This window comes from Pelobates fuscus, chromosome 12 (genome assembly GCF_036172605.1).
Source record: "Pelobates fuscus isolate aPelFus1 chromosome 12, aPelFus1.pri, whole genome shotgun sequence".
Taxonomy (NCBI): domain Eukaryota; kingdom Metazoa; phylum Chordata; class Amphibia; order Anura; family Pelobatidae; genus Pelobates; species Pelobates fuscus.
The window spans coordinates 133,580,779-133,606,584 of NC_086328.1; the positions used below are offsets into that span (position 1 = coordinate 133,580,779).

The 25,806-nt window shown below is 41.0% G+C and overlaps 1 protein-coding gene across 2 annotated transcripts in view; it reads left to right on the forward strand.

Annotated features, from left to right (window-relative positions):
- Window positions 1-2,305: 2,305 nt before the first annotated feature.
- Window positions 2,306-25,806, forward strand: part of LOC134579116 (sodium-coupled monocarboxylate transporter 2-like) — a 64,291-nt gene continuing 40,790 nt past the window's right edge. The window contains exon 1 of one of the 2 annotated variants that reach the window (XM_063438289.1): window positions 2,306-2,716. In XM_063438289.1, the coding sequence (XP_063294359.1) occupies window positions 2,360-2,716 (357 nt within the window). In that variant the 5' untranslated portion in view covers window positions 2,306-2,359. Of the gene's footprint in view, window positions 2,717-14,292; window positions 14,650-25,806 lie in introns of those variants that run through there. The other variant, XM_063438290.1, reaches the window with a different exon arrangement.

A 25,806-nucleotide genomic window follows, 5' to 3' on the forward strand; every position in this document is an offset into this window, starting at 1 on the left:
TTTGGTAACTAAAATTATAGATCAGGGTGGTGCAGTAGACATTGCTTACCTAGATTTCAGTAAGGCTTTTGGCACTGTTGCACATAGAAGGCTCATCAATAAACTGCAATCTTTAAGTTTGGATTCCAATATTTTAAAATGGGTTCGGCAGTGGCTGAGTGACAGACAACAGAGTGTTGTAGTCAATGGAGTATAGTCAAAGCAAGTTCTAGTTACCAGTAAGGTACCTCAGGGATATGTACTTGGACCCATTATCTTTAATATTTGTATTAGTGATATTGCAGAAGGTCTTGAAGGAAAGATGTGTCTTTTTGCTGATGATACTAAAATTTGCAACAAGGTTAATGTTCCAGGGGGGATAAGCCACATGATAAATGATTTAAGCAAACTAGAAAAATGGTCAGAGCTGTGGCAACTGACATTTAATGTGTTTAAGTGCAAGATAATGCATAGGAGGGCAGAATATAGAATATCTGTACAGTACTAACCTTAACATTTGAGGAAAGGGATTTAGGGGTAGTTGTTTTTGATGACTTAAAGGTAGGCAGACAGGAAATGCTAGCAGAATGCTTGGTTGTATAGGGAGAGGTATTAGCAGTAGAAAGAGGCAAGGGCTCATGCCATTGTACAGAACACTGGTGAGACCTCACTTGGAGTACTGTACACAGTACTGGAGACCGTATCTTCAGAAGGATATTGATACTTGGGAGGGAGTTCAGAGAAGGGCTACTAAACTGGTTCATGGATTGCAGGATAAAACTTACAAGGAAAGGTTAAAGGATCTTAACATGTATAGCTTGGAGGAAAGACGAGACAAGGGGGATATGATAGAAACATTTAAATACATAAAGGGAATCTACACAGTAATGGAGGAGACTATATCTAAAAGAAGAAAAACTACCACAACAAGAGGACATAGTCTTAAATTAGAGGAACAAAGGTTTAAAAATAATATCAGGAAGTATTACTTTACTGAGAGGGTAGTGGATGCATGGAATAGCCTTCCAGCTGAAGTGGTAGAGGTTAACACAGTGAGGGAGTTTAAGCATTTGTGGGATAGGTATAAGGCTATCCTAACTATAAGATAAGGCCAGGGATTAATGAAAGTATTTAGAAAATTGGGCAAACTAGATGGTCCGAATGGTTCTTATCTGCCGTCACATTCTGCGTTTCTATATTTCTATTTAAAGAGCCATGTGCAGTGTTGGGTTCAAGCGATGCAAGCAGCTCATCAAAAATGCGGGGCCACTAAAAATAGCACCTGCAAACAGAATTGAGTCCCAGGTATCTGCTGTGAGCAAGGATTTACCCTTGCTCACACCAAATATGCCGGGCATTCTATGCTGTCCTACAGTCTTGAAAACACACTTTATGTAGGACAGCTTAACGGCATTATGGGTTAAGCTAAAATTGTTTAGATGCCTGTAGTATACCTTTAAATTACCACAGGGATAACTGTAAGTGCTCCCTTATGGTTCTGGTGCTCAGAGTCCTGGGTACCCTATTAGTTCTTTGACTCACTGAATGAGCCGGAAAAAAGGTTTATGTGCTCTGCAACCACAAGAGGTGCATGCTGCATGCTCCTCCACTGTACCACCAGAGATGTGTGCAGTACCACAAGTATCACCAAGATTGATGGCCCTTGTCTGCAATGAGGAAAGAAGGAGGGGGTAAAACACATTTTTTATTGATAATAGCACAGTCAATTACACTTAACCAAACCCCACTACAGTCACATTCGGCCAACTGTTTTTTTTAACAGGTTGGATGTCGACTTTTGGGGAAAGAGTGTGGTTGACCCTGCAGTTAGCCCCATCTGCCATCCAGGCATAAGTTACGCAGACTTCTAGAGGGGAACATTTGCCTTGTGCTAATTGTAACTTTTAAAAACATGTCCATTATCCAATCCAGGGCACATACAAAGTCAAGATGGGCCACATATTAACAAAATAAACTTTACTATTAGAGCACAGTTCATAAATACGTTATTGGCTTGATTAGCAAAATATATTAAAATAAATATGAAGGATTTTAAACATTTAGAAATAAAAAAAACTTTTATCAAAGATGTGTGACAAATGGTAAATGTTTCTTAAAAACAAAAATAAAAAAATCTACAACTTTTTTTTTCTCCCTATGCCCACATGGTTAATTTTAGCCTTTGGTTTTCAATCAGAGATTTTGGAATACTGAGTAACATAAGGTAGTGTAATGGTTAACTCAACAAAGTAAAATGTATAAAAGGAAGTGGGATGTTGATGTTCATCATAAAGCAAATGGACACTGCCCTATCTCTTTTAAACAAGTTTATTTTTTTTTTTTTTTTTAGCTTTAACTAACATTGCAATTTGATAGAAAAATGTCCCAATTTATAACTCCAGAAATAAATATATTTTCTCCTTGGGACTATATTGTATTTGCAGCCCTTTTTCTCATATCTGGAGGAATTGGCATATTTTTTGCAATAAAAGAGCGCCATAAGACAACCTCTGCAGATTTTCTTGTTGGGGGTAAACAAATGACATGTGGACCCGTGGCATTGTCCCTAACAGCTAGCTTTATGTCAGCTGTGACAGTTCTAGGAGCACCAGCTGAGGTTTATCTCTTTGGAGCTTCTTTTAGCATTTTCTTTATTGCATACACATTTGTTGTTCTTTTTTCTGCCGAACTGTTTATACCGATCTTCTACAGGTCTGGGATTACCAGCACTTACGAGGTACGTTGCCTTATTTCTAATGTTTCACCTTTGCGATGTAGATTACCTACTTAAGTGTCAGCCTTGTGAGCACGAGTGAACAAATAATTATTCTGCAACTTCATCCAGATGAAAAATAGGTTTAATAAACAATATCATATTGGACCTAGCTTGGTCTATCACCAGAGGGTAAGTGATTCTCATGTTCTCTTGTATGGAGCTGAAGAACATGTATGTTTTACTACAGTCAAGGACATTGAGATGGAGTTATTTTTGCTGTCAATAGCCATTACATTTTCTAGACTATATTGTGGTGTTGATTTGCCAATTTTAAATGGACTGTTTTAAGAATAGTTTGGGTTTTTTTTATACTGCTTTCTGAATATATTATTACTAAGATCTGACATCATGTAATGTATCAGTTCTGGGCTTCTGTACGCAAGAGGAACACTTTAATCTTTGATAACAATCAAGTGACATTTATTACACAATTATTAAAAAGTATGAAAAGGATCCAGTAGAGTTCACTTTTTTAATTCAATGTATTAAAATAATAATAGTGCCATAACTTAGTTGATGAATACATTAATACTGCTTGAACATCAGGATTCGTCCCAACTGGATAAATACATACGTTCGTCTAAAAATGATAAAAATGAATGTTGATAAGTTTTATAATGGTAACATTTGATGGTTTGGTTCATGTGTCCACTTGGTATGAAATGCTTTTATATTATTTATAAAGTAGATATTAATATTAAACATGAGTTGGTTCTTTGTTTCAGAGAATTTAAAAATATTTCTTACATACATGTGCTTCTAGAAGAATTGTGCTTCTTGAAGGAGCAGGACTAAAACACGTTGTATTCCCCAGACATCAATATATCGGATTTCTTAAATTATCTGATATGTATTTCTGGAATGGATTCACTGACAACAAACTAAATACATTCACTACTTCTCTACTGTGTTATTTATTTTAAAGGGATGCTATAGTTCCTGGAATACAAAGCTGTATTCCTGGCACTATTGCTCTCCCTACCTCCACCCTCCCTCGCTTAGCCGGTAAATAAAGGGTTAAAAACCCTTTATTTACTTACCTTATCCCAGCGCCGATGTCCCTCGGGGCTGGGTTGATGCTCTGCCCCCTCCGATGTCCCGCTACGAGCGTGGTCTAATGCACATGCAAATGCAGTACGTGCATTGGCCCTCCCCATATGAAAGCATTGAATCAATGTATTCGCATAGGGAAAAATCTGATGCGGGAAGTCCTCATGCAGAGCATGAGGTCCGATCCGATCCAGGAAGCTCTCTAGTAGATAGCCACTTGAGGCAGACTTAGAGCTGCAGTATAAACATTCTAGTTTCTCTGGAATTGGAATGTTTAACATGGCAGCAGTAAGTGCAAACGGAACACTGCACCCAGACCACTTCAATTAGCTGAAGTGGTCTGGGTGCCTATAGTGTCCCTTTAACCCCTTAAGGACCAAACTTCTGGAATAAAAGGGAATCATGACATGTCACACTTGTCATGTGTCCTTAAGGGGTTTTAAAGGAAATGTCTAAGGCACTTCAGCTTGCTAAAGTGGTTTAGAGGTCAAAAGCATGTCCCCTCTTTTTTAGTTTATAAAAGTGCCAGTTTCCAGATTTATACAACTTCTGAGTTGCACCCTGCCAGAGGTCCGTGAGACAGCCAGGAGGCCGTGTATCCTTACTTGCTTTGAAGGCTTGCTCAAGTCAGAAACAAAGGCATTTATTTATAAAGCATATAATGGCATTTATTATAAAGTTCCGTTAAAATGTATTGTCGTTTATTTACAACAGGACTCATGGTAAGCACATACAAGTAAAAAAAAATATATATATATAATAAAGATCTGGAATGCTTAAGAAATACAGTTATGTAGATTGACCCACTTCTGACACAATTTGTTTTAAACAGGGATTCATTTTTTATACAAATTGGGTGGGGGGATAAAAACACATTTGAGCCAGAATCTAATTTTTTTTTATTTAGAAGCGGAAATATAATTTTATCACATGCACTGAATTCGAGAAAAAAGATACAAAACTGGTAGGAGATGCAACTTTTAACCCCTTAAGGACCGGCCTGTTTTTGCGATGTTTGTACGTTAAGGACCAGAGCAATTTTAACACTTTTGTGGTGTTTGTGTTTAGCTGTAATTTTCCGCTCTCTCATTTACGGTTCCCATACAAGTTATATATTGTTTTTTCAAGACAAGAAGGGCTTTCTTTACATACCATTATTTGTATTATGTCATATATTGTATTTCAAAAAAAAATTTAAATATGGTGAAAAATTTTAAAAAAAACATGTTTTTGGACTTTTACTTGAAAAATCTTTTACTTATCTACAAAAGCTAATGAAAAAAACTGCTAAATAGATTCAAAATTTTGTCCCGAGTTTAAAAACACCCAGTGTTTACGTGCTTTATTGCTTTTTTTTGCAAGTTATAGGCCTATAAATACAAGTAGGAAATTGCTGTTTCAATATATATATATTTTAAATGTATCAATAGTGACATTGTAACACCGTTATCTGTCATAAATCCCCGAAACACACCTAACATGTACATATTTTTTTAAAGTAGACAACCCATGGTATTCAAAATGGGGTATGTCCAGTCTTTTTTAGTAGCCACCTAGTCACAAACACTGGCCAAAGTTAGCATTTATATTTGTTTGTGTGTTAAAAATGCAAAAAACGCTAACTTTAGCCGGTGTTTGTGACTAAGTGGCTACTAAAAAAGGCTGAACATACCCCATTTGCAATACCTTTGGTTGTCTTCTTTTGCAAATAGTATGCCATCATGGGGCTAATTCACATTCCTTGGCTACCATACGCTCTCAAAGGCAACCTAACCAATCTGACAAATTTCCATAAAAAAAAAAGTAAAATTAAGCCTTATATTTGACCCTGTAACTTTCACAAACACTATAAAACCTCTACATGTGGGGTACTGTTATACTTAGGAGACTTCGCTGAACACAAATATTAGTGTATCAGAACAGTAAAATGTATCACAGCAATAATATCCTCAGTGAAAGTGCTGTTTGTGTGTGAAAAATGCAAAAAACTTCACTTTCACTGACAATATCGTCGCTGTAATATGTTTTACTGTTTTGAAACACTAATATTTGTGTTCAGCGAAGTCTCCAGAGTAAAACAGTACCCCCATGTACAGGTTTTAGGGTGTCATAGAAAGTTACAGGGTTAAACACAGGCCTGGGTTGGCAGGCAGGTCCCTCAAATTGCAATCATTAAAATTACTTAATTAGGTAAAAATATTACATAAATACGCACGTAGAATTTTAATATATATACATACTTATATATTTGACGTCTACGTGTATATTTATGAAATTATTTATGTAATTATGTATATGGACATATGTATATTTCGTATTATTGTTATTTATCGATTTATACATAGATATATATATCATTACATTCTAAGTGTATTTTGATATAAATATATATATATATATCAATATCAAAATGCTGTTATATATATATCATTTTTTGTAATTATTAAAAATTATTTTTATTTTTGTTATTTATTTTTATTAACATATTATTTGTATTTTATAATAATATATATATACCATATATATAGTAATTATATATATTGTATATATTCGTGTGTAATTTAAATATAAGTGTATTTTTATATTAATATACGTATATATAAATATAAAAATACACTTAGTATGACATTATATATATGATACATATACATATATTATATATAGATATAATACATGTATATATATATCATATATATAAACACATATTATTATTTTTTTACACTGATTGCTATTTTTTTAACTTTATTTTATGATTTTCCACTTGCAGGGAGACTGCCTGTCAGCACAGACAGTCCCCCTGCAGGCAGACACATGGACACCTATTGCGGTCATGTGATCGAGTGATCACATGGCCGTGGGGTCTTGATCTGCCGAGGGGAGACTGCCAGGGCAGACAGGCAGTCCCCCTGGACCGGGAGGAGCGCTGATCGCCGCCGTGGGACCGACAGCGATCAGGTAAGTAGCCCCAGACCGTTATGACGGTTCAGGACCGTTAGCGGTCCAAACGCACGTTTTACCGCTGACGGTCCTGAACCGTCAGCGGTCCTGAAGGGGTTAAGGAATGTTACGAGGATATTAACCCCTTAAGGACCGGTGACGGTTCAGGACCGTCATCGGCATTTTACCGTTGCCGACCGCTGACGGTCCTGAACCGTCACAGCGGTCTTATGTACTTACCCGATCGCCGTCGTTCCCCCGGCGCCGATCGGCGTTGGTCCCGGTGTGGGGAGACTGCCTGCAGCCCAGACAGTCTCCCCATGGCGGATTAGGACCCCTGTGGCCATGTGATCGCCCAACAGGGCGACCACATGGTCACAATAGGTGTCCTAGTCTTTGCCTGCAGGGGGACTGTCTGTGCTGACAGGCAGTCTCCCTGCTAGTGTAAAATCAAAAAAAAAATTAAAGTTAATGTTAATTAAAAAATATATATATTATATATTTGTATATATATATATATGACATATAGGCATATTATATCTATATAATATATGTCTATATATCATATATATAATGTCATGCCAAGTGTATTTTTATATTAATATGTACATATATTAATATAAAAATACACGTATAATTAAACTACACACGTATATATATAATATATATAATAACTATATATATTGTATATATATATTATTATAAAATACAAATAATAAGTAATTTAAATTAAATTAAAAAATTAAAAAATAATAATAAAAAATTAAAAAATTATTATATATCTATATGAAATTTTATTCTAATTGTATTTTGATATTAATATATATATATATATATATATTTATATCAAAATACACTTAGAACAAAATTGTATATATATCTATGTATATATAAATAAATAATAATAATACAAAATATACATATGTCCATATACAAAATTACATAAATAATTATATAAATATACACGTAGACTTCAAATATATAAATATGCATATGTATTTCAATTCTACATGCGTATTTATGTAATATTTTTACATAATTAAGTAATTTTATTGATTGCAATTTGAGGGACCTGGCTGCCAACCCAGGACGAAAGACCGGAGAATTTAATGTGCTAGCACTGTATTTTACCCTGTAACTTTCTATGACGCCCTAAAACCTGTACATGGGGGGTACTGTTTTACTCAGGAGACTTCGCTGAACACAAATATTAATGATTCAAAACAGTAAAAAATATCACAGCCATGATATTGTCAGTGAAAGTGACTTTTTTTGCATTTTTTACACCCAAACAGCACTTCTACTGATGATATAATTGTTGTGATACGCTTTCCTGTTTTGAAACATTAATATTTGTGTTCAGAAAAGTCTCCCGAGTATCACAGTACCCCCCATGTACAGGTTTTATAGCGTTTTTGAAAGTTACAGGGTCAAATATATGGGTCACATATTTTTACGTTGAAAATGGCCAGGTTGGTTACGTTGCCTTTGAGAGCGTATGGTAGCCCAGGAATGAGAATTACTCCCATGATGGCATACCATTTGCAAAAGAAGACAACCCAAGGTATTGCAAATGGGGTATGTCCAGTCTTTTTTAGTAGCCACTTAGTCACAAACACTGGCAAAAATTAGCGTTCAATTTAGTTTTTTACTTTTTTCACACACAAACAAATATGAACGCTAACTTTGGCCAGTGTTTGTGACTAAGTGGCTACTAAAAAACACTGGACATACCCCATATTGAATACCCTGGGTTGACTACTTTAAAAAAAATATGTACATGTGGGGTGTTTTTCAGAGATTTATGACAGATAATAGTGTTACAATGTCACTATTGATAAATTTAAAAATTGTATGTTTTGAAACCGCTATATCCCACTTGTACTTATTGCCCTATAACTTGCAAAAAAAAGCAAAAAAGCATGTAAACACTGGGTATTTTTAAACTCAGGACAACATTTTGAATCTATTTAGCAGTTTTTTTCATTCGCTTTTGCAGATGAGTAAATGATTTTTCAAGTAAAAGTAAAAAAACATGTATTTTTTTAAATTTTTTAGCATATTTTTTTATTTTATTTTAATTAAATTACATGAGATTATATAAATAATGGTATGTAAAGAAAGCCCTTTTTGTCCTGAAAAAAACAATATATAATTTGTATGGGAACAGTAAATGAGAGAGCGGAAAATTACAGCTAAACACAGACACCACAAAAGTGTAAAAAAAGACCTGGTCGCAAATGTACAACATTGCAAAAACAGTCCGGTCCTTAAGGGGTTAAAAAAACAACAACATTTGTGTGTTGATATAATGCCTACATTTAGTGAGCACTGTTACAACAACCAATCTACAATATGTTGCAGTCTTTAGTTACAGTCTCCCTGCACGGTGTTTGCTCAGTGCACTACCTGGTTGCTCGGCTGCAGCGATACCGTTTGCAGACAATAAACTTTATCGTAGGATGAGAAGTGGCTGTGTTTGCAGTCTCACTACAGAAATACAAACACCAGCACGGAATTAGAGCAAACACCCGTAAAACAATTTGATTGAGTGAGCATTACGTACGGAGGGATTTAAATCAAGTCAATTCAAAGTGCTAACCCATACCTATAAAGCACTGACCAATTCTAGCCCCTCGTATATCTCTTCACAGATCCATAGGTATGTGCTATATAAATGGCAATAATAACAGTAGCTGATTTACATTTCCCAGTATTTTAGTCTTAGATTTGAAATGTATTTTATATTCTCACTTTAGTGAATAACTCCGATAGGGTGCACTTGTCAAGCATTCAATATCCATTTGCAATAAATAAACTTGCACTATTTTTCTTATTTTTAATTTGACATCGGGTAGCTGCTTTTCAAAACAGCCAACTAATATAAAAAGAAAGAAGAGTAGTGTACTGTAGTATAGTGCTCTGCAAGGCTACTTAGCACAGTTTAGAGAGTGCTGCCCACAGGTGACTGTTGGGAGGGGAAAACAGAACTTTGCTGCACCCCTCTATTAGTTAGGTAGAGTAGCTTGATCACAAGACATCCTCCGGACAGTAGGGAAGTGGGATCATAACTGCTGCACATGGGGCCTTGCTAATAGTTAGATACATTGTTTCCATTGCTTCCAGATATTGGTGAGTTAATAAAAGGGGAGTAAGGGGTGGGTTTACCAGTTGGCAGCAAGAAAGTCTAGTGAAGCTGACCTATTTTCACCTCAGCTGTCTTCTGGGCCGTGGGGCAAACTGAGTTTTAGTGAGTGAAGTGTTGGCTTCTTTTTCCAAACCTTACTGAAGCTTAGGATTAATGGACACTACAGTTTCTAGAGAGGCTTTGGTTGCCATGCTAGCAGCTTAAAGGGTATCACATGAAGACTATTCATCACAGGACATTTTAGTTGCTGTGCCAAGCAGGCCCCCTTTACTGGAACACTCTTGGTCCACTATTCCGGTTACATGGAGGCAGGGCTAGACGGTCCCGGCCTCCTTCGTGTTTGTTGCCTAGTCCACCAGGGAGAAGAAGTAGTAAGAGGAGACTGATGAGAAGAGATGATCCAGCTGTGTGATGCAAGTCTAGATTGCGAGACGCACAGCTGTCGCGGCTGTTGTAGGAAGATTGGAAAATGATCCTAAGTGCCAACACCCGAAGCTGAAGTGATGTTGACGAAGGAGGTGGTCGGGTGCCCTTCTCCTTCATGACCTCAACGGGGCATGCATATGACATCATGACACAGTGACAGAGTGATGTGGCAACATCACAGGCCAGTGACGATCTTGTGAGATTTGGGAAGTGAATCTCTCCTATTGCAAGAACTTAGGTCAGCAATGGTTCTGAGTCACTGTGAAGTGCCTCTGGTTGAGAGGAGTATTCATAACCCACACAAGTTGGAGCGGGATAGGTCCCTGGAAGACAAGCTTTATCATCTCATCTTGGCCAAGGATTGATGTAGGATGGCAATGTATGGCTGTTGCAGATGACCCTGTGTCATACCAAGTCATTTCAGTAGGCAGTCGGTGGGCATCCTGCCATGTTGGCTGGATAAAAGGAGGGAGTCTTTTGGCTCCACCATCGCAGGTGGTGTAGATTTTAAAATTAGTTATGAATGCTTTTATTTCTGGGGATCTCATCTTGCTTTAAGAAAGTAAAGAACTGCTCAAGTCCGGGGGTAAGGGTGAGTCATGTAAAGTGGAGGCTGCCAGTGAGAAACCAAAGGACATGTCCATGATTAGAGGTGTATCATCAGCATAGAGCAGTGACAACATTGTGGGATGGGTTTACTGTGGGGTTTTGTATTCCATTAGTTCTGTTGAAATCTATAGTTTTCTCAGGAAACTTGTGTTCAGTTTTAGGAAAACAGGACATATTGGCAGCCAGGTTGTCAAGAGAGGCGGAGCTAGGCCACTTGGCAGGGCATTTCGATTACCCTCCATTTGTGAATTTGTGCATGTTCCCCCTCTGGATAGCACCTAGAGCAAACAATTATTTTTATTGCCCTCTCTCTGTCTTACATATCATTGTTTATTTCTATATTACTACTTGCTTATATTTCATTATATATATTATCTCTGTGGCGTCACCTGTTTCTCCTTCCTTGTACCTATAGGGTCTGTGAGGGAGCCCTATCCTTTAGCTGTGCTGCCTTTATTTAAGTTTTTAAGCACTGATCCTACTGTACACTTTACACCCAGACTCTGTCCAAATCTCTGACACATTTAGTTAGTGAAAAACTCCATATGCCAACAGTGAGGAAGTATATTCAACCAAATATCCAACAGGTGGGCCATGCAATCTTTCAGCCCTATAGTGTCTTTATCAAGGCAGATTTGATAAAGCTTGCCCTAGATATGTTTTTATTGTCAAAATAATGCTAGGCCAAACTGTTGGATGTTTGTTGAATACATTTCTTCACCGAGGTTGTATGCAGAATTCCTTTTTTTTATTAAATGTATTACGGCCTTAATGTAATAAAATATGCTTTTCCCAGCACCAGGAAATGCATATCTATGTTGTGTTGGTTACCTTCCTTGTCTGCTATTTACAAACCAAATGCCCCTTTCTTTTTACGATGGTCATAATGATAACTTTGGAATCTTGGTCAATGGTTGGTATGCCTCTGTCTTGACTGCTCTATGCAAGTAGGAAGATTGCACCAATATAAGATTTTCTTGATTTTTTTGGATGTAAAATATAATACAGAGTGGTCATGGATTAAATCAACTGTTGTGACAACCATTAGAACTGTTTTTGTGAATTATGGATTCCATCCACGTGTATTTCCATCAGATCCTATTCAAAACCATAATCCTGCCATCAAAGATAGACTCTGCAAGATTCAATCTCTTTTTAATAAATTGAAAACTAATCTTGAAAATTCTTTGATTTCTCATAAAAAATTCTCAGACGCCAAAAGGAGGCCTTCTCCGCCCTACAAAGTAAATTATCTGATTTGGCTTTGTTCAAAAAACATTACATCAAATCGTCTGTCGAAAAATTAAGCTCTCTCTACCTTGGGCCTTTCCCTATTGAAAGAATTATAACCTAATCTGTAGTCAAACTTACTCTTCCTCCTTCAGCTAAATTACATCCTGTATTCCATGTATCCTTATTCAAACCTCACAAGTCTGATCCTATCTTCAGAAACTTCCTAAGAAATCCTAATCCCATCTCCATTGATGGTCAAGATGAATATGAAGTCCAAAGAATTCTCGATTCACGTTGTCATCATGATTCATTACAGTTCCCGATTAGATGAAAGGGATATTCAAGTGAAGATGATACCTGGGAGAAATCAACCGATGTTCATGCCCATAGAAAGGTCTCCGCATTTCACAAACGTTATCCTCATAAACCCCATTATAGCAAACCCCTAAGGGTGCTCCCTTGAGAGGGGATCCTGTCATATAATTACCGTGACGCCGCTCCCCCGAAGTTACTTCCACGTTCAGAAGTAAGCTTCTCTCATCATGATGACGCTCTACTCACTTGCCTTATAGGCAAGCCGCGCCAAACTTAAATTATTTTGACCCGACCTCGGACTCCACGCTGAGCTCCTTTGTTTCACTGCTACAAACCTCATTCACCTCATTCTCTTCAGTATCTATAATCTACACGGACTCCTGTAATTAAAGGAACTTCACACATTCTACTTCTTGAAAATCTCTTTAATCTCTACTGCAAGTACAGGACGCTCAAGAGAAACCTTAAAGGGACTCTCCAGTGCCAGAAAAACAAACCATTTTCCTGGCACTGCAGGTCCCCTCTCCCTCCCACCCCGCATCCCAGGTTGCTGAAGGGGTTAAAACCCCTTAAGTAATTTACCTGTATCCAGAACCGATGTCCCTCGGTGCTGGTTCAGGGTCCGCTCACACTCCTCCCCCGCCGACATCCTCCGGTGGGGGAGACCTATTGCGCATGCGCGGCCGGCGGCGGGGGAGACATAACGCGCATTAGACCTCCCCATAGGAAAGCATTGAAAATGCTTTCAATGCTTTCCTATGTCCCCATACATAGCGTGAGGACGTCCAGCGACGCTATAGCACAAAAAATGTGTGCTATAAACCCGGAAGTGCCCTCTAGTGGCTGTCTAGTAGACAGCCACTAGAGGTGGAGTTAACCCTGCAAGGTAATTATTGCATTTTATAAAAAACTGCAATAATTACACTTGCAGGGTTAAGGGTAGTGGGAGTTGGCACCCAGACCACTCCAATGGGCAGAAGTGGTCTGGGTGCCTGGAGTGTCCCTTTAAGTATCACTTCTACCTAATCCATGTATTGCTGCAACTTTTCATATAAGGATAATCAATTTCATTGTGCAATTCATTCACTCTAATTATGAATTGATTCTAAAACCCTATTTGTATAAGTAACTGGAAGTAAGAGTTAAATTGTCTTTAACTTGATTCAATAAGAGATAATAAAACCTCTCATAGTACTACCAATTAATTCTGCAGTTGTCTTCCACAATTCTCTGTCCAACACTATTGAATCATAACAGTACCTAATATTCTTATCATTCAATATCTTATCTCTACATGTCGGAATAATATTCGAATATACCAGATTTTTGTATTTTAGCAATTATCCTGCCGTTATCTTTCTGATGTCATAGCATGAAAAAATGTAGGGGTTGTTGAGATTAATTTGGATGGTAAAACATGTTTAAGCTACTTGAGTAACTGTAAAGATAGAGATTAGCTCAGCTAGATGTAAGTCCATCGTCCAATTCATTTTCCTTTCACTTTAGTTGCGGTTCTGGTAATGGTTAACTAAATAATCATAAAATGTATCGAGATATAATGCGCAATGGAGCACTGTTATTGGTTACTTTTTATTCCTCCTCTCACCTGAGAACATTCTGAAGAAATTATTTAAATTATGATAAACCATCAATTCATCCTTTTTCAGATTTCCTCTTTAAGTTACAATTCTCCGTCAGATTTTAATTTGTATTTACCACAAGCTCTTACAGTCCAATGATTTTTTTAGACTGTTTTTTTTAAATATTATTTTTCTATTAAAATATTGGGCATTGAGCTCTTGGCACCAAATCTTGAGACATGTCGAGATTTGAAAAACCCGACATTAAGGGTTTTACAGTATGGGACTATGTTGTGTTTGCCGCACTATTAGTCATATCTGCGTCAATTGGCATCTTTTTTGCAATTAAAGAGAGAAAAAAGAAAACCTCCAGTGAATTTTTGGTAGGCGGAAAACAGATGACATGTGGACCAGTGGCACTTTCGTTGACGGCTAGCTTCATGTCTGCAATTACAGTTCTGGGGGCACCAGCAGAAGTTGTTCGTTTTGGAGCGCACTATCTATACTTCATTATTGCTTATACTTTTGTAATTGCATTTTCTGCTGAACTCTTTGTACCTGTATTCTACAGGTCGGGTATCACCAGTACATACGAGGTAAGTTACACCCATGTTTATCTGTTTACCTAAACATTATGTACGGAGGCAGTGAAAGATATGTACTATGTGTGTCATTAGTTCGTAGAGAGCTCCAAATTAATTTTTCCAGTCATGGTTTAAACTGCAGGTTTTTAATTATTGGTGTTTGATGAACATAGAGGTATAACACATCTACTTCATGCTACTGAACCCCTTCATTACAAATCCTTTTTTTTTTTTCTTATGACAGTCCTTATTATACATTTAGAAAAAAACTAGGAATGTTGTGGGAAAAAAGAAATAGACAACTGAAGTGCTAAGTTGAAGGGTAGATTGTTTTTAGAAAATTGCTCTAACCCTTTGTTGAATTACTTATTGAATTTGTATTTTGTAGAAGAAGTATTTTTGCTTCTGTGTATTATTCAAGGGACATTCTAAGCACCAGTATTACTACAGCTTAATGCAGTGGTTTTGGTCTAAAGAGCCTGTCCCTGCAGTCTGTGAACTGTGAACACTGCCTACTCTTTGAAAATGCATTGTTTACATTTATCCTTAAAGGGAAACTATAGTGCCAGGAAAACAAACTTGTTTTCCTGGCACTGTAGCTTCCCCTTCTGTTAAGGCCCACCCCGTGGTGCAGAAGGGGGAGACCTAATGCTCATGCGGGGCAGTGGCCACGCTCGCATTTTTATCTCCCCATAGGAAACCGTTATTCAATGCTTTCCTATGGACTGGAAGTCCTCATGCATAGCGTGAGGACGTTGAGTGTCGTTTAGATGACCAAAAGTCATCTAAGAACCCGGAAGTCCCTCTAGAGGGACTTAACCCTGCAAGGTAATGCTCAGGGTTAAGGGTGATGGGAGTAGGCACCCAGACCACTTCAATGGGCTGAAGTGGTCTGGGTGCCTATAGTGTCCCTTCAAGAACACCACGTATGACTGTCACACAGATAACCCCTAGAGTTGCTTCCTATCATGTTCCTTCTTTTTTGCATGAACATGTTGAATGCTCACCATAGAGAAGCATTAGTAAAATGTTTCTCTATAAGGAGATACTGATTGGTGCAGTGTAGTGATTCTCGTGTATTCACAGTAGGATCCCTAATGTTTCTCAATGGACAAGCATTGGATTGACTAAAATGATCATCCCTGAGAATCTCAGCAATGGGGGAGTGGTGACCATGGTGAGACCTGTGGGATGTGAGATGAAAAGTGATGGAAATTTCTTTATTTTACTCCTAAGACTCTTAAGGGGAGCCTATGTTTAAATATGTGATTGTATTAGAGTTTCCCTATCACAAAACATTGCAATAAGAATTCTCAAACATCATGATGTTCAGAATATGAAGATACTGCTGTAAGCTAAGGGAGTCTGAAAAAGATGCAAATGATGATCTCTTGTCCTACATACAGTCCTGTTAACGAACAGTTGACCAGACAGCTGTTTGTTTTGGCCCTGTGTATATATGTGCATGTCTATCTTATCCCTCTCACATGGGTTTCATTGTGACTCATCTCAATGTGCTCCTTCAGTGCAAATGAGGATCTGGGCCAAACACAAAAGTGCACGCCAACCCAACTTAAAAAAGAGACATACAATGGACGGGGGGAAAAATGGGATTGACTCACTTGCTACTTTCTTTCTTTGTCTCTGAGTTCAACAATTAAACAACATATTGATTTTGTTCTGAGTCGTTCCTCCCTCGGTTACATAAATCAATATTTTCTTGACATTCAATCATATGATTATTGTCTTTATCTGTTCAGTTTATAGATTCCTCAAATACAACTAACTGTATTCCTCACACTAATTAGTATATCACGTTGCTGCTATCTTCAGTCTATTATTTTTCTGCATATCACCTGGACAGAGTACATTTTTAGACTCATATTTATCTATTGAAAATGCTCTTTTAGCTTTAAAATACAGTATATAGAAAATAGGTCATGGTTAATGAGTATTTATTACTCAGTAGCATAGTAACTTAAGTTTGAGTTGAACCACTCAGTTAGTCTCTGCCTAAAATAAGACAAATACCTTTAAAAACACATTTAAGGAATTCCTACAAACATCCCTTGAAGATTACAAAATGGAAGCAGAATTTTCTCTGAAGCATAACACTATTAAAACAGGTCTGCCCAAAAGGTAGATCCCCAGATGTTGTAAAACTACAATTCCAATGATGCTTTGCATGCTGTTAGCATGCCTTTAGAATGACAAATAGTGATGTACCGAACTGTCCGCCGGCGAACAGTTCCCGGCGAACTTAGCGTGTTCGCGTTCGCCGCGGCGGGCGGACACATGCGCAGTTCGATCCGCCCCCTATTCGTCATCAGTGGGCAAACTTTGACCCTGTGCCTCTCGGTCAGCAGACACATTCCAGCCAATTAGCAGCACTCCCTTCCACACCCTCCAACCTCCCTCCCAGCATCCATTTTCGATTCATTCTGAAGCTGCATGCTTAGTGAGAGGAGGGAAAGTTTAGCTGCTGCTGCTTAGATAGGGAAATTGATAGCTAGGCTAGGGTATTCAGTGTCCACTACAATCCTGAAGGACTCATCTGATCTCTGCTGTAAGGACAGCACCCCAAAAAGCCCTTTTTAGGGCTATAACATCAGGCTGCTTTTTTTTTTTCCTGTGTAATGTAATTGCAGGTGCCTGCCTGCCAGCTTCCGTGTGAGGTTCACATTGGATACTGTGCCTACTTGCCCAGTGCCACCACTCATATCTGTTTTAACAATAGGTTAAGCTTTACATTTAAAATATTTTTTTTTTCACTGTAATAGAAGAGCAGTTGCCTGCCTGCCAGCTTCTGTGTGAAGTTCACATTGGATACTGTGCCCACTTGCCCAGTGCCACCACTCATATCTGTTTTAACAATTGGTTAAGCTTTAGATTTAAAATAAATAATTTGTTTTCACTGTAATAGAAGAGCAGTTGCCTGCCTGCCAGCTTCTGTGTCAGGTTGGATGCCTTGCCCATTTGCACAGTCAGTGCCACCACTCATATCTGTTTTAACAATAGGTTAAGCTTTACATTTAAAAGAAATAAAAAATTTTCACTGTAATAGAAGAGCAGTTGCCTGCCTGCCAGCTTCTGTGTCAGGTTGGATGCCTTGCCCATTTGCACAGTCAGTGCCACCACTCATATCTGTTTTAACAATAGGTTAAGCTTTACATTTAAAAGAAATAATTTTTTTTCACTGTAATAGAAGAGCAGTTGCCTGCCTGCCAGCTTCTGTGTCAGGTTGGATGCCTTGCCCATTTGCACAGTCAGTGCCACCACTCATATCTGTTTTAACAATAGGTTAAGCTTTACATTTAAAAGAAATAATTTTTTTTCACTGTAATAGAAGAGCAGTTGCCTGCCTGCCTGCCAGCTTCTGTGTAAGGTTGGATGCCTTGCCCATTTGCAAAGTCAGTGCCACCACTCATATCTGTTTTTACAATAGGTTAAGCTTTAGATTTAAAAGAAATAATTTTTTTTCACTGTAATAGAAGAGCAGTTAGTTGTCTGCAAGCGTCTGGGTGTCAGCCCTACTTCAGCGTGTGCTCTGCAGACCTGTGCCAGCGTGCTTTGACAGCTGCCAATCATATCTGGTGTCTCTTTAGCGTGCTTTTACAAAGAAAAAAGGTTTCCAGTGTAAGCTAATAGCAGCCAGTCAGTGTCCTTCAAGCGGCTCTGTCAGTCCTTCCTTCAGCGTGTGCTCTGCAGACCTGTGCCAGCGTGCTTTGACAGTTGCCAATCATATCTGGTGTCTCTATAGCGTGCTTTTACAAAGAAAAAAGGTTTCTAGTGTAAGCTAATAGCAGCCAGTCAGTGTCCTTCAAGCGGCTCTGTCAGTCCTTCCTTCAGCGTGTGCTCTCCAGAACTGTTCCAGTGCACATTGCCAATCATATCTGGTGTCTCTATAGCGTGCTTTTAAAACCCAAATTTTTTTTTCACTGTTATAGATTGAATAGCAGTTACTTGTCTTCAAGCGGGTGTGTCAGGCCTACAGTGTGTGCTCTGCAGAACTGTTCAAGTGCACATTGCCAATCATATCTGGTGTCTCTATAGCGTGCTTTTACAAAGAAAAAAGGTTTCTAGTGTAAGCTAATAGCAGCCAGTCAGTGTCCTTCAAGCGGCTCTGTCAGTCCTTCCTTCAGCGTGTGCTCTGCAGAACTGTGCCAGCGTGCTTTGACAGTTGCCAATCATATCTGGTGTCTCTATAGCGTGCTTTTACAAAGAAAAAAGGTTTCTAGTGTAAGCTAATAGCAGCCAGTCAGTGTCCTTCAAGCGGCTCTGTCAGGCCTTCCTTCAGCGTGTGCTCTGCAGACCTGTGCCAGCGTGCTTTGACAGTTGCCAATCATATCTGGTGTCTCTATAGCGTGCATTTACAAAGAAAAAAGGTTTCTAGTGTAAGCTAATAGCAGCCAGTCAGTGTCCTTCAAGCGGCTCTGTCAGTCCTTCCTTCAGCGTGTGCTCTCCAGAACTGTTCCAGTGCACATTGCCAATCATATCTGGTGTCTCTATAGCGTGCTTTTAAAACCAAAATTTGTTTTTCACTGTTATAGATTGAATAGCAGTTACTTGTCTTCAAGCGGGTGTGTCAGGCCTACAGTGTGTGCTCTGCAGAACTGTTCAAGTGCACATTGCCAATCATATCTGGTGTCTCTATAGCGTGCTTTTACAAAGAAAAAAGGTTTCTAGTGTAAGCTAATAGCAGCCAGTCAGTGTCCTTCAAGCGGCTCTGTCAGGCCTTCCTTCAGCGTGTGCTCTGCAGACCTGTGCCAGTGTGCTTTGACAGTTGCCAATCATATCTGGTGTCTCTATAGCGTGCATTTACAAAGAAAAAAGGTTTCTAGTGTAAGCTAATAGCAGCCAGTCAGTGTCCTTCAAGCGGCTCTGTCAGTCCTTCCTTCAGCGTGTGCTCTCCAGAACTGTTCCAGTGCACATTGCCAATCATATCTGGTGTCTCTATAGCGTGCTTTTAAAACCAAAATTTGTTTTTCACTGTTATAGATTGAATAGCAGTTACTTGTCTTCAAGCGTTTGTGTCAGGCCTACAGTGTGTGCTCTGCAGAACTGTTCCAGTGCACATTGCCAATCATATCTGGTGTCTCTATAGCATGCTTTTACAAAGAAAAAAGGTTTCTAGTGTAAGCTAATAGCAGCCAGTCAGTGTCCTTCAAGCGGCTCTGTCAGGCCTTCCTTCAGCGTGTGCTCTGCAGACCTGTGCCAGCGTGCTTTGACAGTTGCCAATCATATCTGGTGTCTCTATAGCATGCATTTACAAAGAAAAAAGGTTTCTAGTGTAAGCTAATAGCAGCCAGTCAGTGTCCTTCAAGCGGCTCTGTCAGTCCTTCCTTCAGCGTGTGCTCTCCAGAACTGTTCCAGTGCACATTGCCAATCATATCTGGTGTCTCTATAGCGTGCTTTTAAAACCAAAATTTTTTTTTCACTGTTATAGATTGAATAGCATTTACTTGTCTTCAAGCGGGTGTGTCAGGCCTACAGTGTGTGTTCTGCAGAACTGTTCCAGTGCACATTGCCAATCATATCTGGTGTCTCTATAGCGTGCTTTTATATAGAAAAAAGGTTTCTAGTGTAAGCTAATAGCAGCCAGTCAGTGTCCTTCAAGCGGCTCTCTCAGGCCTTCCTTCAGCGTGTGCTCTGCAGACCATTGGCACCCGGGGTCAGCCCGACAGCACGCCAATCAACGCATGCTGTGTCCACCACCAGAATGCCGTCATTGCAGAGCTCAGCAGTGTGGCTTTTTTTTTGTGTGTCTGCCTCGGACAACAGCGATGCCATTTGCAACCTGTGCCAAAGGAAACTGAGTCGTGGGAGGTCCAACACCCACCTAGGTACAACTGCTTTGCGTAGGCACATGATCTCACATCACAAACGCCTATGGGATCAACACATGAGTACAAGCAGCACGCCTACTCTAAGTCGCCATCCTCCTCCTGGTCTAGCATCTTCAGCCACGTCAACCACTGCTGTCCTTCTTGCCCCCTCTCAACCATCCGCCACTCCGTCTCCCGCCTTGAGCAGTTCCCGCTCATCTGCCCACAGTCATGTGTCTGTCAAGGACATGTTTGAGCGTAAGAAGCCAATGTCACCAAGTCACCCCCTTGCCCAGCGTCTGACAGCTGGCTTGTCCGAACTATTAGCCCGCCAGCTTTTACCATACAATCTGGTTGAGTCTGAGGCGTTCAAAAAATTTGTAGCTATTGGGACACCGCAGTGGAAGGTACCCGGCCGGAATTTATTTTCACAAAAGGCAATCCCCAACTTGTACTCGATTGTGCAAAAGGAAGTCATGGCATGTCTGGCACACAGTGTTGGGGCAAGGGTCCATCTGACCACTGATACCTGGTCTGCAAAGCATGGTCAGGGCAGGTATATCACCTACACTGCGCATTGGGTAAACCTGCTGATGGCTGACAAGCAAGGAATGCGTGGCATTGCAGAGGAGTTGGTGACACCGCCATGAATTGCAGGCAGTCCTGCTGCCACCTCCTCTACTCCTCCTACTCCATCCTCTTCCATAACCTCCTCGGCTGAGTCCTCTTGTGCTGCTGCGTCTTGTTCCACATCAACGGCACCCCCCCAGCTCCCCAGGTACTATTCCACATCCCGGATACGGCAGTGTCACGCCGTCTTGGGTTTGACTTGCTTGAAAGCAGAGAGTCACACCGGACAAGCACTCCTGTCCGCTCTGAACGCACAGGTGGAAAAGTGGCTGACTCCGCAGCAACTGGATATCGGCAAAGTGGTGTGTGACAACGGAAAAAATTTGATAGCGGCATTGAAGTTGGGCAAGTTGACACATGTGCCGTGCATGGCACATGTGTGTAATCTGATCGTACAACGCTTTGTGCATAAGTACACAGGCTTACAGGACGTCCTGAAGCAGGCCAGGAAGGTGTGTGGCCATTTCAGGCATTCCTACACGGCCATGGCTCACTTTGCCGATATCCAGCGGCGAAACAACATGCCAGTGAGGCGCTTGATTTGCGACAGCTCTACACGTTGGAATTCAACACTCCTAATGGTCGACCGCCTGCTCCAACAAGAAAAAGCTGTTAATGAATATTTGTATGACCGGGGTGCTAGGACAGCCTCTGGGGAGCTGGGAATTTTTTTGCCACGTTACTGGACACTCATGCGCAATGCCTGTAGGCTCATGGGTCCTTTTGAGGAGGTGACAAACCTAGTCAGTCGCAACGAAGGCACCATCAGCGACATCATACCATTTGTTTTCTTCCTGGAGCGTGCCCTGCGAAGAGTGCTGGATCAGGCTGTAGATGAGCGTGAAGAGGAAGAGGAAGAGTTGTGGTCACCATCACCACCAGAAACAGCCTTATCAGCAATGCTTGCTGGACCTGCGGCAACGCTGGAAGAGGATTGTGAGGAAGAGGAGTCAGAGGAGGATTGTAACTTTGAGGAGGAGGAGGAGGAGCAAGACCAAACACAACAGGCATCCCAGTGTGCTCGTTGTCACCTATCTGGTACCCGTGGTGTTGTACGTGGCTGGGGGGAAGAACATACCTTCAATGACATCAGTGAGGAGGAGGAACGGGAAATGAGTAGCTCGGCATCCAACCTTGTGCAAATGGGGTCTTTCATGCTGTCCTGCCTGTTGAGGGACCCTCGTATAAAAAGGCTGAAGGAGAACGACCTGTACTGGGTGTCCACGCTACTAGACCCCCGGTATAAGCAGAAAGTGGCGGAAATGTTACCGAATTACAACAAGTCGGAAAGGATGCAGCATTTGCAAAATAAATTAAAAAGTATGCTTTACACAGCGTATAAGGGTGATGTCACAGCACAACGGGAATCTAACAGGGGGAGAGGTGGAAGTCATCCTCCTCCTCCTCCTCCCACGACCACGCCGGCAAGGACAGGACGCTTTAAAGACGTGTTGTTGATGGAGGACATGCGGACCTTTTTAAGTCCTATGCATCGCCATAGCCCTTCGGGATCCACCCTCAGAGAGCGACTCGACCGACAGGTAGCAGACTACCTCGCCTTAACTGCAGATATCGACACTCTGAGGAGCGATGAACCCCTTGACTACTGGGTGTGCAGGCTTGACCTGTGGCCTGAGCTATCCCAATTTGCGATAGAACTTCTGGCCTGCCCCGCTTCAAGTGTCCTGTCAGAAAGAACCTTCAGTGCAGCAGGAGGTATTGTCACTGAGAAGAGAAGTCGCCTAGGTCAAAAAAGTCTAGATTACCTCACCTTTATTAAGATGAATGAGGGATGGATCCGAAAGGGACTGACACTGGGCGATAAATTCGATTAAAAAAGGCCTGATGAGATGAGCTGCCTTGGGCTAAAAATGGTCCACACGCTGCTGTATTTTAGCTCTGAATGACGTTTGACTTGCGTGACTTATCCGCCACCAACTAGGGTTCAAGCCGCCATGTTTTAGGGCACTTTCTGCCTGTGAAACAAACATCAATTTTTCTGGCCGCTGCTACAGCAGCGGCTGCAACAATACCAAATTTTTCAGGCATGTGTACATGCCTAATTTTTAGGCCCACTGGTGCAGCACTGTGGCTTCAAAAACCAAACCAAAAAAAAATCCTCCAAGATGGCACCAATATACCAGTGGTCTAAGCATCTTCCCACCTTGGCCTAAAAAGGGGAGGTGATTCAACAATTCAACCATTTACACGTCCACTGATAGGAGACGCGGAAGGTATTAAACTGATATGAACAATACTAAACTCACCACTCCTATCTGGTGGCACATTAGCTTGCCCGCGCAGTGCCCCAAATTTCAAGTAAGAGGACCGACCAAGCATCTTCTTCCATCTCCCTGTTACATAAATCAATGCCATATCAATAGAAATTGTAGAGAATATCCAGGATAGTTTTACAGGGCCAAATCATGTCGCCTGTTGAAAGAGGTGACCTTGCTCGGGTCCCAGGTGTGCGGTTCCTAAAATGGCTGCCATATACACGTCCACTGATAGGAGACGCGGAAGGTATTAAACTGATATGAACATTTACTAAACTCACCACTCCGAGTGCTGTTATTTATTTAATTTTTTTGTGGTGAGGCTTTACAGTACAGAGTGCTTCTCCACGGGACATGTTAACTCACGGGCAGCTGGCTCATCAAGGAACCAGAGCAGCTTGAACGAGGTGACCTTGCTCGGGTCCCAGGTGTGCGGTTCCTAAAATGGCTGCCATATACACGTCCACTGATAGGAGACGCGGAAGGTATTAAACTGATATGAACAATACTCCACTCCTATCAGTAGGTCCGTCCCATTGTGATTTATGCCCCCCACCCACCGCGCAGGGATGGGGGCCGGGGGGAGGAAAGTAGGCCCCCCCATTGTGATTTATGGCCCCCACCCACCGCGCAGGGGTGGGGGCCGAGGGGGGGAGGACAGTAGGTCCCCCCATTGTGATTTATGGCCCCCACCCACCGCGCAGGGGTTGGGGAGGACAGTAGCTCCCCCCAGTGTGTATCATGGGTTTTGAGGACAGGTGTCAATCCATACCTGCCAAGTGACCCTATGTAGGGGGGGCAGTCTCTATTCTGCTCTGTGTCAGTGTGTATCATGGTCTCTGTGGACGGTGAACAGTCTCTATTCTGCTCTGTGTCAGTGTGTATCATGGTCTCTGTGGACAGGGAACAGTCTCTATTCTGCTCTGTGTCAGTGTGTATCAGGGGCTTTGAGGACAGGTGTCAATCCATACCTGCCAAGTGACCCTATGTAGGGGGGACAGTCTCTATTCTGCTCTGTGTCAGTGTGTATCATGGTCTCTGTGGACAGGGAACAGTCTCTATTCTGCTCTGTGTCAGTGTGTATCAGGGGCTTTGAGGACAGGTGTCAATCCATACCTGCCAAGTGACCCTATGTAGGGGGGACAGTCTCTATTCTGCTCTGTGTCAGTGTGTATCATGGTCTCTGTGGACAGGGAACAGTCTCTATTCTGCTCTGTGTCAGTGTGTATCATGGTCTCTGTGGACAGGGAACAGTCTCTATTCTGCTCTGTGTCAGTGTGTATCAGGGGCTTTGAGGACAGGTGTCAATCCATACCTGCCAAGTGACCCTATGTAGGGGGGACAGTCTCTATTCTGCTCTGTGTCAGTGTGTATCATGGTCTCTGTGGACAGGGAACAGTCTCTATTCTGCTCTGTGTCAGTGTGTATCAGGGGCTTTGAGGACAGGTGTCAATCCATACCTGCCAAGTGACCCTATGTAGGGGGGACAGTCTCTATTCTGCTCTGTGTCAGTGTGTATCATGGTCTCTGTGGACAGGGAACAGTCTCTATTCTGCTCTGTGTCAGTGTGTATCATGGTCTCTGTGGACAGGGAACAGTCTCTATTCTGCTCTGTGTCAGTGTGTATCAGGGGCTTTGAGGACAGGTGTCAATCCATACCTGCCAAGTGACCCTATGTAGGGGGGACAGTCTCTATTCTGCTCTGTGTCAGTGTGTATCATGGTCTCTGTGGACAGGGAACAGTCTCTATTCTGCTCTGTGTCAGTGTGTATCAGGGGTTTTGAGGACAGGTGTCAATCCATATCTGCCAAGTGACCCTATGTAGGGGGAACAGTCCCTATCCTGCTCTGTGTCAGTGTGTATCAGGGGTTTTGAGGACAGGTGTCAATCCATATCTGCCAAGTGACCCTATGTAGGAGGAACAGTCCCTATTCTGCTCTGTGTCAGTGTGCATCAGGGGTTTTGAGGATAGGTGTCAATCCATATCTGCCAAGTGACCCTATGTAGGGGGAACAGTCCCTATTCTGCTCTGTGTCAGTGTGTATCAGGGGTTTTGAGGACAGGTGTCAATCCATATCTGCCAAGTGACCCTATGTAGGGGGAACAGTCTCTATTCTGCTCTGTGTCAGTGTGTATCAGGGATCATTAGGATAGGTGTCAATCCATATCTGCCAAGTGACCCTATGTAGGGGGAACAGTCCCTATTCTGCTCTGTGTCAGTGTGTATCAGGGATTTGACTATCTTTATTCAGATTCAAAAATTACAATTCCAGGAAAAAATTAACAAACATTTACAAGAACATGTTATGCACATCATAGAAACAACGTAAACCTCTTTAAAGCCACAAACTTAAGACAAAAAATACGTACACACAATGTGTAAGGGTTTGAAAGAATATTCTGAATCCTTACATGATTTTTGTGAACCATATATAAAC